We start from the raw sequence: 19,452 nt of genomic DNA on the forward strand, positions 1-19,452 counted from the left end.
AAACTTGAAATACACAAGATGTTAGAACTGGAGGAGCAGAGATCTCATTGGCTTGTAGGGCTGCAAGTTATAGAGATAAGGAGGGGCAAGGCCATGGAAAGATTTGAAATCATGGATGAGAAATTGAAAACTGATGCAGTATTGGAACAGGACCCAGACCTTTTAAAAAATTTATTCTTTGGTGGGATGTGAACAACTAGGTTAACATTAGTAGCCCATTCCTAATTGCCCCTTGAGAAGATGGTGGTGAGCTGCCTTCTTGAACCACTGCAGTCCATGTAATGAAGGTACATCCACAGGGCCGTTAAGGAGGGAGTTCCAGGATTTTGACCTCGCCACTGAAAGAACAGCAAATGGTTCCATGTCAAGACAGTGAGCCACTTGAAGAACTTGCAGCTGGTGGTATTTCCATCTGCTGTCCTTCAAAGTGACAAAAGTTGCAAGTTTTGAAGATGCTGTTGAAGGAGACTGGGCGTACTGTGTGTCAGTAGAAGCAGGAAGCCCCTGGGGCTCACGACTCTTCTGTGAATTGATCTGTGTTTTATGCAGCAATTGTCTGTTTTTGCTACAGAAAACAACAACTTTTTTTTTCCTCCTTAAGTAAAATGGTTAGCTTCACAACAAAAAACCCAACTCTTCTCACATACCACCGTCCATCAGTTGAAGGTTTGATAAATTGGGAGAAGAGAAATGCCTTGTAAAGCCCTGAAACTTAACACCTGTTATTAGATACTGAAACATGCCAAATGGCCTCAAGACTCAAGAATAAGACATGAAAATCAATTAACTCTCATCCATTATTAACAGCTCCTAAAAGCTAACACCTCTAAACAGCTATAGTAACATCCTGTGCTACGTTCTAAGACACAGCAGACTCCACTGTTTTGTATAATGGGCATACAGAACAAGTGATCTCCGCTACTGATTATTTTCCGGGCTTTTGGAACAGTGGCATTTTTCATGTGAGGCTTGGTGAAACAAAGCAGAGATTGTTTTAATTACTTCTCCTTCAGTAATACTCTCTGTTCACTCTTGGTGGTCTTTCACAATCTGGGACTTTTCCTGAACCCAGTTTTTCATTGATACGCATGCCTGATTAGCATTAAACATTGTACACCAATTTCAACACTTGTGTTCTGGTACATAAAGGCCTTTAAGTACATTAATTCTCAATAAGCTAAAAGACAGCAAAAAAAGAAAGGGACACGTTAGAGAGGATGATGACAGCAACAGCATACCTGATGCTAGAGGAAAATTGCTCTGTGTTGCATTTGTTGAGGTAAAGTCTGCAAACTCTCCAAAGTGTTCTGATGTCCCACCTACAAGGCAAACAAACCAGTAATTTTATCCGTTGTTAATCAAACTTAAAGAAAAAAAATTGCTTTAATAAAATTAAAGAATTTAGTAATATCTATGTTCTAACTCAGCCCTGATCTAATTCTGGAAATAAGAAACTACCTTTTTGGGAAAGCTGTCTCATTGTTCGTCTTCAACAGTTCATGGAGTATGGTGCCTGGTCACATATGGGCACTTAGATTGAGAAGGGGGTTTTCATTAAAAAAAGTACGACTTGGAAGCTGTTTTCTTCCATTCTGTCAAAGCATTCAAAGTTTACCAGAAGTATAACTCTGTACAGATTTCTCAGCAGAGAGGTAAGTGACACCTCTAGCCAATGGAAACCTGCTGTGGGACATGCAAAAGGTTGAGAAAGGTGCTGTATAAATGAAAGTCACATCTTAGCAAAAATAAAGGCTAGTACAATCTTTCAATAACTGAGTGTTAACTGCAGCATTATGACTTCAACACTAAATCTAAAATAGGCATTAAGACATTTTTGATTTAGACAAAAAGAAGAAATTTAGTGGCGACTAAAATACAAAAAATTATTTTCTTTTGGGAGTCAACTTTATTTAGTTTCTTCAGGTCTGCATTTCCAGTTTAGAAATTGGAGCATTTCAAAAAAGTTTTCAAGGGGTGTTTCCTTTCTCCAAAGCAGAAGAAAGACAACCAGATTAATTGCCAACACCATTTGAAGGCCAGGAAACCAGTATGCTTGCAGCTGGCCTGGATAGTGCGTGCCTCCATTAGTTTGTTTGTTTGAGGCGTGGACATGGAAGTGAGACCTATTTTGCGCACTATGCACTTCTTGTAAGCTGGAGATCAGTAAAACTGAAAGGGACATTCATTTGTAAACAAGTCTTACAAACGCTCAACTCATTTTCAGAAGTACTTAAATAGCTGTCGGGTGAGTAAGGAGAGCGAAAGATTATATAAATACAAATTCCTTCATTCCTTTAACGCTGGATAACTGACATTTAGCATGATCCAACAACGCTAATATATTGGAAAACAAAAACCTGGTGTTCAGTTTATAAGAAGTTGGCAGATGCAGCATTTAATGTTATATAAATAAAAATGTTGATTTCTGTAGTGGTGCATCATAAAATGCCACTTTTATTAAAATTTCAGTTAGCTCTCAAGGACCATAGAAACAGGAATAGATCATTTAGCCCTTTGATCCTATTAAAAGATCACGGGTGAGGCTTCAGGTTGACTTTCTGTCTGTCACCCACAACCTTCAACTCCCTTTTTCTAACTCAGCCTTGGGTAAATGGAGTGATCAAGCCCCCACCATTCTCCAGGAAAGAGAATTCCATAGACTAGCTCTCCTCATCTCTACCTTAAAAGTGAGAACTTTTTTTTAAAAAAAGAAACAAAAAATGCTGGAAAATTTCAGCAGGTCTGACAACATCTGTGGAGAGAATAGAGCCAATGTTGTGGATAGCCCTTCTGGATGATTCACAGTATTTTGCCTTCCTCTTATTCTTAAACTGTCTGCCTGAGTTTTCTAGTTTTCCCGCCCCCCCACAAGAGGAAACACCCTCCCTATGAAGTCCCCTCAGGATCTTATATCTCAAGATGATGACCTATCATTCTTCAAAATTCCAATGGATACAGGTTCAACCTGTTTAACTTAAAGGTAAGCCCTTCATCACAAATGTGTCGAGTGAATCTTCTTTAAACTGCTGCTCACACAATTTATGTTTTTCCCCCAAATGAGACCAAAACCATTGTATTTCAAACAATCTCACCAAGGTCCTGTACAGCTTCAGTAAACTTTGCCTCCTTATACATTTCACTCCCCTAGCAATAAACACCAACACTCCATTTGCTTTCCAAATCACTTGCTGTACTTGTATATTAACTTAATATGATTCATACACCAGAACACCGAGGTCCCACCTAAAGGTATTGACAATTACTCAGATTTATGTTCTTCAACTCATTTAATCATTTTCCATGCAAATGATGTCAAATGTGTTACCCCAACTGGTGCCTCAGCTATGACCAGTCGAGTCAGTGACCAGGAACTAAAATTGATATCATCCAGGCTGCATGACTGACAAATCAGACTATGTTAATTTTCATTCTTGGTCACTGGGCAGTGCATACTACCACTAAGTTATTCGTGCAATCTCAACAGAACCTGGAAGAATGTTGGGTCCCACCTGTTGTAATTTACATTAATACTACAGCATGGTAATTTATTAAAATTCTGCGTCCTTTCATGTTGAAATTTTTAAAAATTGACAATGTCTTCCAAATGAAATTTGCTTCTTCTCTGCAGTTTGCAGGAGCATTTGATTTCCAACTATTTCAAACAAGCATGCAGAATTATTAAATCAGTTGCGTGATAGCACAGAACTTAATACTGGCAAAAAAGGAATATGTTGCTGAAGTATCTTGCACTCATCAGGGCAAATGCAAAATTGCCAAATTTCAATCACAACAATTTATACTCTTAGGAGAAATGGGTGGCAAGACAGCTTTGATTGGCTGAGGTGTTGCCAGGAAGAAAGCAACAGGCTCTCCAAGCTCCTGGGTAATTCAAAAAAAGCCATAAGGATTTAAAATATTTCTTTTGTTTGTAGGGAGCAGGTCCCTGCAAACAAACATATGTCACTTCTGACAAATAAAGGAGCCACGTCAGAGTTTGAAGTATTTTCCTAAATGTTAAGTGTAGCTATTAGTGCACTTCATTGTTCAGCATATGCTTCTTAATCATGGAATCTAACAGTACATGCCTGGTTTAGGATTTTTTAAGCATGGCTGGTTGACTATGGTTTGGACTCTATTACCAGCAACCAAAGGAACGTGCTGTTTAATTTGACCAGCTAATCACTGGAATATAGGGTCTACATAACTGGCATTGCATCAACACCAAAATTCATACATGTTGCTTGAATGCATAGTAGTCAGGACATCCTTATGGACTGACAGAAACATCATGATAGTGAAAAGTATCACATACATAGCCACTGTTGCTTGCTTATCTTCTTGTTCAAACCTTAGAGGTACTTCGCCATTCCAAAGTAACTTGAACTAATTTTTTCACGTTTCAGATACAAACGTAGGTGCCTTTGGACCATTTGCAAGTTTGCATGATACATAGCAATCAATGATCTGATCAGAGTGGCCATCGTCTCACAGGATAGCTTTGGTGCACTCTATTGTTACAACAAGTTTGCAAGATGAGCAAATAGGCTTATTCTAGCATATAAAGAATTAACATGGGACTGAGTGCCACCACACAATAATTTAAGAGAATACATGACGCATACCTCGGGGTCAGCGTAGCGTCGAATAGAACCCAATGCTTGAATGTAACTGAATAGGACACTTTGGGAAACTGTGCAAAACAAAAATATCAAAACGCATGGAAGATCCCAAGAGGATTCACAAGAGCACACAACCATATTTCTTGGATGATGTCAAAGATCCTGGGCTTCAGTTCTGGAACCTCAGTTAATGACCATCTCATAAACTTTAAATTAGATATGAGAGCCAGTGTTGTGGTGATATCAAGCAAAGAACCATGACTGTGACCTCCAGCAACAAACAGACACATCACTTTATGGTGTGGCAGAATCAGACTTCCATAGAACATAGAAGTTGGTCATAGGCATGATTCTGGCACCAGTAAGATATGGTAGCAAACAAATCTTTGAACTGATGTGGATCAACAGTGACCAGTTTATTACTGTCTTGAGCAGATATGCCTGTTTAGCCCTGAATCTCCTCAAAGCAGCGCAAGATGTCAAGTCAAACTGAAAAATTATACAGTACAGAAAGTTTCTGAAAGCCCCAATAAGAAAGATTCCCTTGACTGGGACTTCACATTTAATCATCTCTCTTTGCAGATTTATTACAGATGGAGAAGTCCCCCGTTGGTCAGACTATCCAAACACTCAGATGGTTACTGCGACACCTTAAGTGGATTACAGTCAAGAGAAAAACCAACAAAGAGCTGTAACCTCCTGCTGTAATACTAGTTGGAGAGATAAGCCCTGCAACCACAAAGCAAGCACTGTAAAATCCAGCAAAAATGTGATGCAACAAACGATGCTGGAACACAGTAAAAAGCCATCTATTGAGGACAGCGCACCATACAGCCAAACATAAAGCTGAGCTTACTACCAAGTCTCACACTCACAATAGGAAGGATGATCTTCCATCCCAGTATGTTATGGCAAAGGAAGAACAAATAAAAACTACAGGGAAAATCCCAGAGTTCATCCGCTCTGAAAAGAGCAAGATAAGCCAACTGCTACCGATCAACACAATTAGGGAATAGACAAAGAGCAATTCAATGACAAACGACAGAAAAAGAAAATGAAAAGGACACCTAGATGCCAGAACAGCCTCCAATTCAAGGAAGTTTACATGCAGCGACAGAGGTCATCATTCTTCTCAACAGCATTGAGAACAAGATATGGAAAGCTTGTAGGCCTTCCAATGCTGCCTGAGCCAATGAACTCAAAGACTTGAGATGAGAAAGTGGGATAGCAGCAATGATGTAAACACGAGATAAATTGGGATAACTTGCAAGCACGTGGGATAGAGACGTTGGTGTGTGTGTGTGTGTGTGTGTGCGTGGGGGGGGGGGTGGGAACAGTAGTATAAGAATCTGGCACGTAAATAGTTAACATGGGACTGAGTATAGAACCCTGCACAGTGATGTAAAAAAAAACGTGACCCGCAGCTAGGGATCAATGCAGCGTTGGACAGAGCCATGTATAGAAGCAAACTTGGAAAGAACTCCTAGCTTGGGCCTTTATTGTACCTATGCATACAGTTTATTGCAGTTAATGTATTTAATAAATACTTAATGTTGAACTACTCAACACTATGAATACCCTAATAGGACCTACCAAAGTACATCCAATGACCCTGTATACAGGATTGCTGATCAAGTTTGTAAAATGCCTGTTCTTTCCTTCATGAACATCCCTGTTGTTTTCTTCATGACAATTACTCAGCCAGAGTCCACTCCTGTAGCACAAGCTGTGATAATTTGAAGTTTGCCATTCTTGCATTTGTCCTTTTGAGTGCAAGATGAAAGGTTTCAGCAACATCTATCTCTCTTTTCAGCAATTATTAAATAATGCAGGTATCTGACAGGTCACTTTAAACCGTGGAAGGATATAAACTGAATAGCAAAAATTCAGGTTCTGTCATTATACTATCCACTCTGCACGGATTGTGATGCATCATCTTTGCCTGCAGTGCTTATGAACCACTCAGGTGGGAAAGAAACATCTGTACACCCATGGAGTGCACAGGGGGACAATGTCCAACATCTGGTACTATTTCTAAAAAGCCATCAGCTAGCTGCAAGACATACTGCCCATCTGTCGCACTGAAACACACTGATTATTCAAATGCAGTACAACTCCTTTGTATAAATGGCTCAGGAGCAATGATATGTAAAATCAGAATGCCTTTTTAAAGTGTGCCTACGATATAATGAGTGTATTCGTTTTAAGGACTCTTGCACGCTTCCTTACACAATTTGGTCATCTTGCTACAAATAAAAATGCTTTATATGGTGCCTTGATGGCTGATTATTCACAAGCATAGTCTGTTGTACTGGCAAGTGAAAGAGATGATGGAGATCTAATTTAACCAAATTCTGCTTTTCCATTTACAGCTTTATAGACCCTGAACTTACCACAAAATTGCTTACACTAGCCCATTATCAACCTTGCTCAGTGAAATGGATTACAAGATGAATCAGACAAAAATAGCATTCTTTAAAATTGTGTGATTACTTTCTTGTGAGATACTCATTGCCTTAAAATTGCTCCCACAGGTGACAAACCTGTAACACTCGTGCTTCAACTCCAGTTACATAGCCTAAAATCATCCCTTCAGCTACACTGCAGGTTTTGAACTGTGTTGCCAGGTAGCTTTCACAGATCAAATGAGGATTGAAAATCCATCCCTCATTCCCTATTGCGTTGCTCCTGAAATCCCAATGCTAGCAATAAGCCCTGATGGAACGTCATTTTTATTCCTGCAAAGGGTGAAGGATTTTAAAAAGAAATCCTAAATCTTGTGAATTTCAACATAAATGTAAATTGCAAAAGAAGCTGACTTAAGTGAACTTGTGAAAACTTTAGTACTGTAACAGAAAACCAACAAGATACAGAGTGCAAAATTCAAACTGCAACCTGGTTATCAAATGATTGAATTGAAACTAAGTGTTTAAGTAATCATAAGGTAAACTTATCAAACAAGGTCAGAAATGCCGGCAAAAGCACAGGGGAACTTCTTTCTAAATGAAATCTGTATGAAATCTGGAGTGGGGTCGGGACATAGATTAGTAGCAATAAAACTATTAAATAATGCTTCTAAAGAGCGGAGTCATAACGTACACATTAGGAACCATTTAAATTCGATTCCTGGTTCGTTTTGAGATAGCTGATCTTCACCCACAGCAGCAATAAGTGTCACAATTTCCTATGCCACCAGACTGGTGAAAAGCAGAGCAGGACAAATAAACAAGAATGCATTAAATTGACAGGCTTTAAAAAAAATGTGAATGTCTCACACAAGTGAACTTAAATAGTATTCTGTCCACAGTAGTCAGGGGAAAATAGGTTTTAAAGTTCCCACAGTGCAGATTTATATTTTGTTTAAATGTGTCTAATTATTTTCTTTTTTGGTTGGATACCAGTCTTTTCAGGTAATAAATGTTAGTAAGGTACCAAGTTTTAATTAAAAGCAGCGCACAATTGCTAGATAGATGCAGCAGGTGCAGCACCCCAAACAACACCATGATTAGAAACTGGCATCTGCTCCAATTGCTTTCAGATAAGTAATAAAGAGAGTCAGCTGCCTCGTGAAAATGACTCCAGTAACTTAATTGATCAGAACTGCTGTTCAGGAAGGAGGGCTCAGGTGCATTATGAAATAAAAATCAATGTCAACATTACCTGTGGAAGAAGTCTGACTGGATCCAAATCCTGTGTCAAATAGTAGGTCTACTAGATCATTCTTGGAATTGCTGTTACTAGTGCTTGGCGCCGAAGTCTAGATAGAAGACAACAGTGAAGCAATAAGGAAGCAGCACTAAACTTTTGGGGCTGCACAATAACCATATTTTTCTTGCTTACTGAATTCTGAGTATCTGGAACTCAAGAAAATGCTGCGTTGGATACTTACTTAATTGTTTGACTCATTAGCACAATTTCTATCACTGTGCATTAAAAAAACTTCAACAATAGCATTACTCTTCTTTGCATAACTAACAATCTTTCAGAGATGAGGAACTTCTTTAAAAAACTATTACTTCTAAAGATCATTTGTTGGTGAAATATTTTTGTTGATTGGAAATGATTGACTTCCTTGCGTCTCTTCCTGAGTCCAGGCTGAAGATTATAACTAGCAGATAAAACACAAATTAACTTCTTCAATAGAACTATTAACACATTTATTAATTTCCTTTATTTAGTTTTGTACAAATTTAAAACACACTGACAATATGGCAAAACACTTGCATAATACTAAGTCATTTGGCAAAGAGAACCAGGATAGCCCTTGTGAATTTCCACAATTAGTATGATTTACCACCCAAGTTACAAAAACTGACATATAAATTACGACACTGAAGGTGCTGGCTGAGCAGTAACAAATTACTTGCTTTTCACCTGTTCAAAAACAAAGCAACTCCCTTGGCCTAGTGGACTTTGTATTATGAAATGTTACAGAACATAAACAAAATAATCTAGTTTTTGGTAACTTGTTGCAGCAGTCAGGATTGGAAAAATACGAAAACGTACAGTACTTAGTGCAGTGGGACTTGTCATCTTTTTGAATTTTAGGTTATTAAATGAGGAAGAATCTCATGTTTGGGGAGATTATTCTTCTGCACAAACATACTCTTCATACGGAGCAGTCATTGACCAAAAGGATAAAAGAAACCACCTCCACCTGGTGGAGAATAGTCCTACAGATAATCTAAGCCAGGTCTGACTTTCCAAGTTAGTATCTATGTGATGCAAATCACACCCCTTGTGTGGCAGAATCAATCGTTTGAAACTAAAGTTGCAATTTGTACAAAAGCAACAGCAACATCCAGCAGGTAGCAGCAGAGACCACACGTTAATCTGGGACAGATTACAAAAAAAACCAACAAAGAAATCAAGGCACCACAATTAACAACTGAACTCCATGAGCATACAGTATCCCCCAGCTTCTCCACCCCCTCACTCCAACACACTGTAGTCTAAAGCACATACTTCACAATATAAGTAATGGTGTACAATGCCTTGCAATTATTGTCCTACTTTGACAAAGGCAGCCCAAAATATCAGAATTGATTATTCAGCACTCCAATGACCTCGAATTTATAAGGGGGAATTATGCAAAAAACACGATTGCGCAATCAGCTAGTAGGCATCTGCTTGTCCTTATAGTTTTGATCTTTAGCAACTCAATTTAACTGACTTTTTCTGAAAATGTAAAACAGCCTTCACACATCAGTGTTACATAAAACAGGCTACATAAAATTAGATCGTCAGAGAGGCAATACCAGGCAAAGGGTGTACCCCTAACCCTAGTGAGGGGGGGGGGGGGGGGAGGGGGGGCACAGAACTGCCTGCTGCATAAACTGAAACAAAGCCTGTGAAAACGGTTATCCACATCATGTATCTTTATGAAGCACAGCTCTGTATAACAGAGGAGCTGAAGAGAACCACAGCAGTGTTTTTTTTCATAGATATTTAAGTTCACCTCTTAATATGACATTCTTAATTCATTAATGCAAAACTGTTTACCATCATTAACAGTATTACACCTGGCACTGCACAACTCAAAATACACTCTCCAGCCAGAGGGACAGAATCTGCAGTTGTACAGCTACTATTACACTTCAAGTGAAGTGTAGCACCAACTCTTGATTGTGGCATTTTCTGAAACAAGGAGTGAAATACCAAAACAAATAAAACACACAATTGTCTTTAACAAAACATGCTGATTGCAGGAATATTGCTTTGATACATTGATTGAAAGACTGGTAGAACACTCACAGAAACTACTGCAGTTAAACAAGTTTCATCTCTGTGGTATTTACCTAAGTCAATTACACATCATGTAATGAGCCGACATAAACTTAGCACTCAAGGGGAAATCAATATGGCTTATTGCACATATGTCATGCCCAAACGTTAACATATTGAATCAATACAGAGAAATGCTCTCAATATTGTTCTTCAAATATTTATAATGATTCTGTTTTGTAACAATGTGAAAAACACTGATAAATCAATGAAAATTTCCCCAGAAGCATTGTAGAATATGATCGTTTTGGGTTTATGATACGGGATTAGAAATCCAGAGGTTAAATGCTCAAATTACACAATGGCAGGTTGGGGAAGTGAATTCAGTCAGTCAATCTGGGTGAATTAGTAGGCTGCTAGAGGAAAATCACAAAAGCTGTCCTACTGTCATTAAAAACCCAATTTGTTCCCTAATATCCTTCTTAAGACTCTCAGGGCAACTGAGTAATAAATACACCATTGGCAGTGTCACTCACACGGTGCTACAGAGAATGTTTGGGTGACAGGGAGGGGTAGTACCTCTGGTGGGGGAACATGTCGCGTCCTTTTAAGGGCAGTTTGTCCACCCTTTGTCCCCACCTGGCACTCAGCTCTCACCTGTGGCTCCCCATAGCTGTTTGCATGTGACGGCAGCCACACACCGGGCAATGGCTTCGACAAGCCGGCTAAACCAGGTGAGGGGTAGCCAATAGGTCTCAACCTCCAGTTAGATAAGGAGATGCCTATCCCAGCATGTGAAGACGGACTCCAGCAGATTGAGCGGACGAGATCAATGAAAGGTCCAACGGTCAAGAAGGCGGTCTCCACAAGTATCGTGGAACGCAAAAAGCAGGCCAAGACACAGATGATGTCCTGGTCATCCACTGCACCTAGTCCCATTTCCAGCCATCTTGACTCCTGTCTTGCCACTGGATCTAGATGGGAATTGGGAACAGAGAGCGAGGCTGACACTGCGCAACTCTCCCTCACTTTAATTCAAATCAAGTGCTAGTCTCGACACCATCATCATTGGTGTCCTGTTCAACCCTTGAAGTCCTGCAGCGATGGGTGGGTGCGAAGCAGCAGGTGCGGATACACTGGACCTGTACACAGGCGGCTCAGGTCTAATGGTCGTTTTCTGCTGACCAAAGCAGCCGTGGAACTCGGCGTCTACCTGGGCAACTGAGCAGCCCTCTTCAGGAATGCACTGCTCACCCTGTAGAACGAGAAAGGGGCTAGAAGAGGTGCCCTAAACATTTCCTGCTTCACTACACCCTAACCAGTTTACTGTGGCTGGCAGGGATCCCATCTTGCGGTCGAACAAACCAAATAAAACACCACTCACCATTGGCACTTTGAACGTGTGCACGCTTTTGGACGACCCCACAACAGACAGACCAGAAAGAACAGTCTTTGTTGCCAGAGAGCTTGCAAGATACAACATTGACGTTGCCTCCCCAAGTGAAACTCGCCTTGCCAACGTAGGTCAGTTGGCAGAAACAGGAGGCATATACGCTTTTTTTGGAGCAGTCGCGGCAGCAATGAGCGTCGTGATGCTGGAATTGGATTCACCGTCAGGAGTCACCTTGTTCAGAAACTTGCAAGTCTATCCAAGGGTGTGAACGATCAGCTTATGACATTACAGCTTCCGCTACAGAAGTCAAGCCATCCTGATCAGTGCCTACGCCCCCACAATGAACAACCCGGATGAGATGAAAGTTCTACAAAGAACTAGATGCCCTACTATCAGCAGTGAGCAGTACCAACAAGCTGATCTTGCTTGGCGATTTCAATGCAAGAGTAGGGTGTGACTCTGCAAACTGGCAGGGGGTCATTGGGAGGCATGGAGTGGGCAAGTGCAACAGCAACAGCCTACTATTAATGAAGACCTGTGCAGCACAAGACGTCCTTCTGCTTGCCTAACTATAACAAGATCTCTTGAATGCATCCCCCCTCTAAGCATTGGCATCTTATCGATTATGTCATTGTCAAGAGAAAAGACAGGCAGGGTGTCAGGGCGACCAAGGCCATGTGTGGTGCTGACTGCTGGACAGATCACAGGCTCATTGTCTCCAAAATGAGGCTCCACATAAGACCTAAGAGGCAGCCACAAGGAAGCAAGGTTATGAAAAAAATCAATGCAGCCAATCTAAAGAACCCAGCATAGTTTCAGCACTGGCTGAAGACTCAGAAATCAAGTTTTCTGACCTACACCTCGTAGGCAGCGCTGAGGATGACTGGGATCGCTTCAGGGATACTGTTCATTCATCTGCAATGAAGATGGCCCTCTACCCACAAGCAGCATGATTGGTTCGATGAGAATGAGAAGGATATACAAGCTCTACTTGTTAAAAAGCACCGTCTTCATCGGGCCTGTCAGAGCACCCATCATCAGTTGCCAAGTAAAATGCTTTTACCAGTGCTTGCAGGACAGTCCAGAATAAACTACGTAAAATGCAGGATGCCTGGCTGAGTGGCAAGGCAGATGAAATACAGGGATACGCTGACAGAAACGACTTGAAATGGTTCTATGAAGCCCTCAACACTCTCTACGGACCTCAATCTCTCAGGAGTTCACCCCTCCTGAATACAGATGAGGGGGCTCAGATCCTGCAGAGATGGACTGAACACTTCGAAGCTGTCCTCAACCGACTGTCATCTATTAACGATGAGGCAATAGACAGGGTTACCCAGGTTGATATCAACAGCGCCTTGGATGATCCACCTTTAGTAGCCGAAGTCACAAAAGCTATCAGCCAGCTACCCAGTGGCAAAGGCTCAGGGGCAGATGCCAAACTCGCAGAGATCTAAAAAGCTGCTGGTCCTGTACTTAATCGAGAAGCTCACCGAGTTGTTCCAGTCCTTTTGGAAGCAAGGATCCATTCCTCAGGAACTTCCTCAGGAAGGTGCAAGATGCATCCATCGTACACCTTTACAAGAGGAAGGGCAATCAGCAAGTATGCAACAACTACCGAGGGATCTCATTGCTCTCCATCACAGGAAAAACCCTTGCAAGAGTCCTGCTAAATCATCTGATCACTCATCCGGAGCTGGGCCTGCTTCCAGAGTCAGAGCGGCTTCTGCAAAGGTCGTGAGACTATTGACATGATTTTTGCTGCACGCCAACTTCAGGAGAAGTGTCAGGAGCAGAACCTTTGTTGACCTCATGAAAGCCTTCAATGCTGTCAGCTGACAAGGCCTGTGGTGGATCATGTCAAAGTTCGGTTGCCACTGCCCCCCCAAATTCATTCAGATGGTATGCCAGTTCCATGATGGCCAGTGTACTGGATGGTGGAGAATCCTGAGGCATTCCCAGTCACCAATGGCATCAAACACGGCTGTGTGCTCGCACCCAAATTGTTCAGCATGTCTACTGCCATGCTGAATGATGCCTTGCAGGACAGCGCTGCTGGAATCAGCCTCAAGTACAGAGTGGATGGGAAGCTCTTCAACCTGAGGAGACTTCAAGCTATTACCAAAGTGAAAGAAACTATTCTGAGAGACTTCCTCTTTGCCAATGACTGCGCCCTGTGTACTGGCTCAGAGCCAGAGATGCAAGTCAGTATGAACAAATTTTCCACAGCTTGCGACAACTTTGGACTCACCATCAACATTAAAAAGACCCAAGTCATGCACCAGCCTGCTCCTCATGCACCATACACAGAACCCATAATCACAAACAAAGGGCAGAAACTACAGGCAGTGGACCAGTTCACTTATCTTGGCAACACCCTCTCCCAAGCAGTGACTATCGATACAGAAGTTAACTGCAGAATAGCAAAGGCAAGTTCTGCTTTCGGTACACTGAGCTCCACTGTATGGGAACGTCGAGGAATCAGCCAAGCAACAAAACTGAAGGTCTACAGTGCCACAGTACTCACTACCCTCCTGTATGCCTGTGAAACATGGACTGTGTGCATCCAATGGCAAGACAAAGTACCAAATACTTAAGTTCTCAGTGTCTGGTACTGATGGTAGACCATCAGTCCAGACACTGCTGATGAGAGCGCAGATTCAGTGGGTAGGTCTGACATATGGATGACATGACAAGTACATACCCAAGCAGCTCCTTTTTGGGGAACTCTCTGCTGGAAGATGCTCGCATGGAGGGCAGAAGAAGCATTTCAAAGACACACTCAAAGTCTCCCTGAAGTCACTTGACATTGACACGACCACCTGGGAAACGCGGGCACAAAACCACCCTATCTGGCGCTGCCTCATCCACAAAGGCTGTCAAGTTACAAAGCAAGGTGTATTGCTGAAACACAATTTAAGCACGAGCTGCGCAAGTCCAGCGGCACCAGCGCAATAGCTACAGTGCCTACACAAGTCTGTCCAATATGTGCCAGAACATTCTGTGCCCAAATTGGCCTGATCAGTCATCTTTGGACACACCGCAACCAGCCTCAAAATGACTAATGGTATAGAGGTCCTCATCAATGAGGATGGATGAGCAACAACAGAGGATGTTTACACTGCAAAATATATACATCTCTGCTATACATGATTCCGTAAATAGATAATATTAGGCACATAGTGGCTGAGATGCTAAAAATATTATGGACTTCACCAGTGAAGACAGAGGTTAAATATATTCCCCACACTTCCCTTCCGACAGCTGTTCACAGGCAATAATCGAGTGGGGGTGAGAGTGGTGGAAAGTTTCACTGGAAGAACTATGGCCAAAAAGTTAGTTTATTTATTAGTCACAAGGTAATTATTAACACTGCAATGAAGTTACTGTGAAATTCCCCTAGTTGCCATACTCTGGCGCCTGTTCAGGTCAATTAATCTAACCAGCATGTCTTTTAGAATATGGGAGAAAACTGGAGCACCAAGAGGAAACCCACACTGACACAGGGAGAACGTGCAAATTCCACACAGACAGTGACCCAAGCCAGGAATCGAACCCAGGTCCCTGGTGGTGTGAAGCAGCAGTGCTAACAACTGTGCTACTGTAGCAGCTGGCAACCACTGTTCAGGCTCAAAGATTGGGAGAGGTATAGATGGCAACCTATGTCCAGCACCATCAGAAATTTTGAATGGGGAGGAAATTGGAGGGGGAAGTTTTAATTTCTCAAAATTATTTTAAAAGCAGATACAATCTATTTAAAATGGTGATATTTCATGTTGGCTAATGGAAGTTTTTTTATATAACCAAACTAATTAACTGCTTTCTGCAGAGAGAATTAGATATCTGATGTTATTCATCATCAGTGTGACTTTTAAAAGTGGTGCATACTTGAAAAGGAAAACATTTAGGGCTGTGAGGAAAGTGTGTAGTGAGATTAATAAATCATGCACTCAAAAGAACTGACGTCATAGGCTAAATGGCTTCTTTACGCACATTAAGATCCTATGAAGTGCCTTAAAACAAATGAAAAAAGAGCAATCTACCAAAAGCCTCAAGTATAAATACATGGACCTAGCATTAAAATTTGCATTAAGTCTGTTCCCACCTTTACAGCAGAATTTAATTCTGGACTAGTATTGTCTCCTGTGTAATGGGCTGCAGCGCCAAGGTCAACTGTTTTGGAAGGTATCCCAGACCGTTTATGCCGGGTGGTGGTGGTCTCTGTTGCCTGGGTGATGTGGATTGATTTGGTAGTTACCGTTTCCTCTTCATCTTTGTATTCAGACTTTCCAATTTTGCCATTATTTCTGGGTCTTCGCTCCTCCTCACTGTCACTAAAATTTAAAACAGTAATAATTGTAACGGTAAAAGTATATTGAAGAAAAAGGCAGTGGTTACAATACAACAGAGGACAGCTAATCAGGTCATAACCAAAATGAAACCTCACAACACTGACTTAAAAGGACAGATTTTACTGGTAAAGCTGTCAACATTCACCATTATTTATGTGCAAGACACGCAGCAACTTCCAGTGATCACATATGCAGTTAAACAAGGAAATCCAAAAGTAGTTGTGTGCAGTGCCCTGCTCCTTCAAGCTGTGAGAAAATGGCATCTTATCATTTTATTTAATATTTAAATATATTGGAAGTAAAAAAAAAAGCAGATATCTACATAAGTGACCACGAAGTTGCCAGAGTCCTATAGGCAAAGAAACCTGAACTTCCACAAACCTCTGGCGTTCAGAATTCCAAAGATTCTCTACCCTCGAGTGAAGAAATTTCTCTCCATCTCTGTCCTAAATGGACTGCCCCTTGTTCTGAGACTGTGTCCCCTGATTCCAGACTCACCACTCAGGAGAAACTACCTATCTACATCTACCCTTTTGCACCCTATAAGGGCTTTTTAAGTTTCAATGAGATCAGCTTCTCATTCTTTGAAATGCTATAGAATATCAATCCAAAAAAATCATGGACTGGCCTCGCTCTGTACTGCAAGTTTCTATCGTGCCCATGTTGGTTCTTTGCAAGGGCTGTTGTATATCTGCTTCTTGTCCACAACACTGTAAAACTCCTTGTCTTCAACTACCTATCAAGTCCAGTTTTAAAATTACTAGTGGAAAATGCTTCCACCATCTTTTCAAGTAATTTTTCAATCTCTCTGCTCATTACCTCAAATGAAGTCAAAATGCTGATAAACCTCCCTGGCACCCTGTCTATAATTTTCCAGCTGAGGCTTTGACAGTCATTTATAAAGTTTTGAATGATTGCTTCTGGCCTAAAAGTGACTTCATTCTTTCACCAACATGGTTGACTCTAAACCACGCTCTTTGGTGATTTAGCAAGCCACTCAGTTGCATTGTCTCAGATGATTTTTTAGAAAATCATCATAATGTCAAGTGGATTTTAGGATGTGCAGAAAGCCATTTTCAACTGAGGCTACATTCTCAAGTTCCACCAGAAACTGCTATTACAACTGTTACTGTTTGGCATCAAGATTTGTATCAATTATGGAACTGCATTTGTAGCTAAGTACACGCTCCAAAGGAGCAAATTTATTGTAAAATAAAATCTTTTACAAGACGTACACACTATTGCTTGACAGATGTTGCTGGTATACAGTGTGACTGCCATTTGCTAACATCTCCAAAATCTCACTACATAGTTTAATTATTTACATCCAGCTCTAATCATTTTAACATCAGTATACTTCAGAATGCTATCATAACTTCTGGCTCAATTATTCAATAATATCCTTTTCTTTCATTGTCAGTGATCTCATCACTGTCCAAGCATGCATTAAAAGGTGAAGGAAGGAGGACACTAAGGGTGAAAAATCAGTGCAAGTTAAAACTGTCAAAAATAATATTTTAGATCTAATTTATTCCTACAACTTTGAATAAGAAATAAAAGCTGCTGTGCATTGAGACTTCAAACTTTGAGATAGAGTTCATGGACTCCACAATCGCACAAGTAGACAAATACCCTCAGTTCTAATAATGTTTTGTGATTATTCTTCAGCAGATGGACATTGCTGGTAAAGCCAGAATTTATTGCTAAGTCTAGTTTCTCCTGCGGTGTGAACCTTTTTCTTGAACAGCTGGAGGCAGTACTGCAAAGGTACTTCCATAATAATGCCATGTAGGGAGTTCTAAAGATAATGGAACAACAATGGTATATAATCGAAGTCAGGATGGTGAGAGACTTGGAAGGAAAATTGGAAGTGATGGTATTCCAATATGGCTGCAGGCCTTGTAACTTCTAGATTCTACCATAGAAACGCTTGCCAACTTATCCAATGCTTCTGTAGCAGCTCCCATTCAGACAATTGTAAAATATTTCACCACACTCCTAATTTGTGTCTTGTAGGTAATGGACAAGCAATGTGGAGTCAAGTAATCCATTTATCACAGAACATCCTGCTTCTAGACCGTACAAATAGTCACTGCATATATGTGGTTGAAGACAGTTGAATTTCTGGTCATTAATAACCTCCCCTGGATGTAGATTTGACAATGGTATTTCTTCATATCAAGGGTACGTGTTAAGCTCACCCTTGTTGGAGCTGATCATTCCATGGTATTTGAGGCATAAATGTTACTTGCCACTTATCTCATAATTGTCCAAGCCCTGTTGCATTCTATCATAAACTGCTTTATTTACAGGGAATTGCAGACAAAGCTGAGCACTGCAACAACCAGAAAATAATCGAAATTCTAACTTTACGATGGAGGGAATGTCTAACTTTATCATGGAGGGAAAGTCATTGAGGAAGCAGCTGAAGACAGTTGGTCCCAGGAGAATGCCATAAGGAACTCCTGCAGCAATGTCCTGAGCTTCACATTAGTCAACCAGTCCTTTTTATTTAAATGACAACCAACAGCTCCATGGTCACTTGTACTTATAACAACTTTTCCCCCCACCCCCAAATTTATTTTTAAACTGATATCAAATTCTTAAACTGCCATAGGATTTGATTCCAAGTTTTCAGACTAGACATCTGGATTATTTGCTTATTGACATAACAAATATGCTGCGTATCTTTCGAATTGTAAAGATGACCAGTAACTTAGGTCATTTTAATCGACTGAAAAATGCCAACTTTGTTAAATACTTGGTTATTTATTTTCTTTCAAACAATAAAAGCTAAGTTTTAAAATGGTTTTAAAGTTTATCTTTAGAACAGTGCACAAGATTAAAGTATGCCAAAAACATTCAAGAGTTTGTTTACAATATTTGATATGACTTTTATTTGACTGAAGTAGCCTTGGTTAAAGCTGATTTCTTTTTGAGGAAGTGCATAATAAATTAATATTCCCAGAACACCAGGTCAGCATTTTCCAACAACATTAAAGATCTTATTTATCTTAAACTCAAAATATTTACTGCAATTGGCAAACACGAATGTGTTAAGAGAATGACAAAGTTAATCTGTGTGGCTGGTTTAGGGCAAAGACCAAACCACAAGACCTTCAAATTATGCTGTGTGAATTTTAGCACCTGGCCATTGCAAATCAATGTAACCATAAACATAGCATGAAGAATAGTTGTTTGGTAGTAACACAACTTGTTTATTAATATATGTAGCTCTAGTACATGCAAGTGGACAACATTGCGAGTCCAACTGATAAGCTTAAATTGGCTGTCAGCATAATTCTTAGCACACTCAATTGTTTAGCAAAACAATGTCCAATAACAACTGATCTGGGCACAGTTT

General features: G+C 40.6%; 1 protein-coding gene across 3 annotated transcripts in view; it reads right to left on the minus strand.

Annotated features, from left to right (window-relative positions):
- clint1a (clathrin interactor 1a) overlaps positions 1 to 19,452 on the minus strand; it is a 185,030-nt gene that overhangs the window by 35,204 nt on the left and 130,374 nt on the right. For 2 of the 3 annotated variants that reach the window (XM_080201773.1, XM_080201772.1), the window contains exons 7-9: positions 15,842 to 16,070; positions 8,280 to 8,376; positions 1,239 to 1,319 (exon numbers count right to left, since the gene is read on the minus strand). In XM_080201773.1, coding sequence (XP_080057899.1) covers positions 1,239 to 1,319; positions 8,280 to 8,376; positions 15,842 to 16,070 — 407 coding nt within the window. The remainder of the gene's footprint in view (positions 1 to 1,238; positions 1,320 to 8,279; positions 8,377 to 15,841; positions 16,071 to 19,452) is intronic. The other variant, XM_080201774.1, reaches the window with a different exon arrangement.

The sequence above is a fragment of the Carcharhinus amblyrhynchos genome, chromosome 13, assembly GCF_965287045.1.
Source record: "Carcharhinus amblyrhynchos chromosome 13, sCarAmb.v2.hapA, whole genome shotgun sequence".
In the NCBI taxonomy this organism is placed as follows: domain Eukaryota; kingdom Metazoa; phylum Chordata; class Chondrichthyes; order Carcharhiniformes; family Carcharhinidae; genus Carcharhinus; species Carcharhinus amblyrhynchos.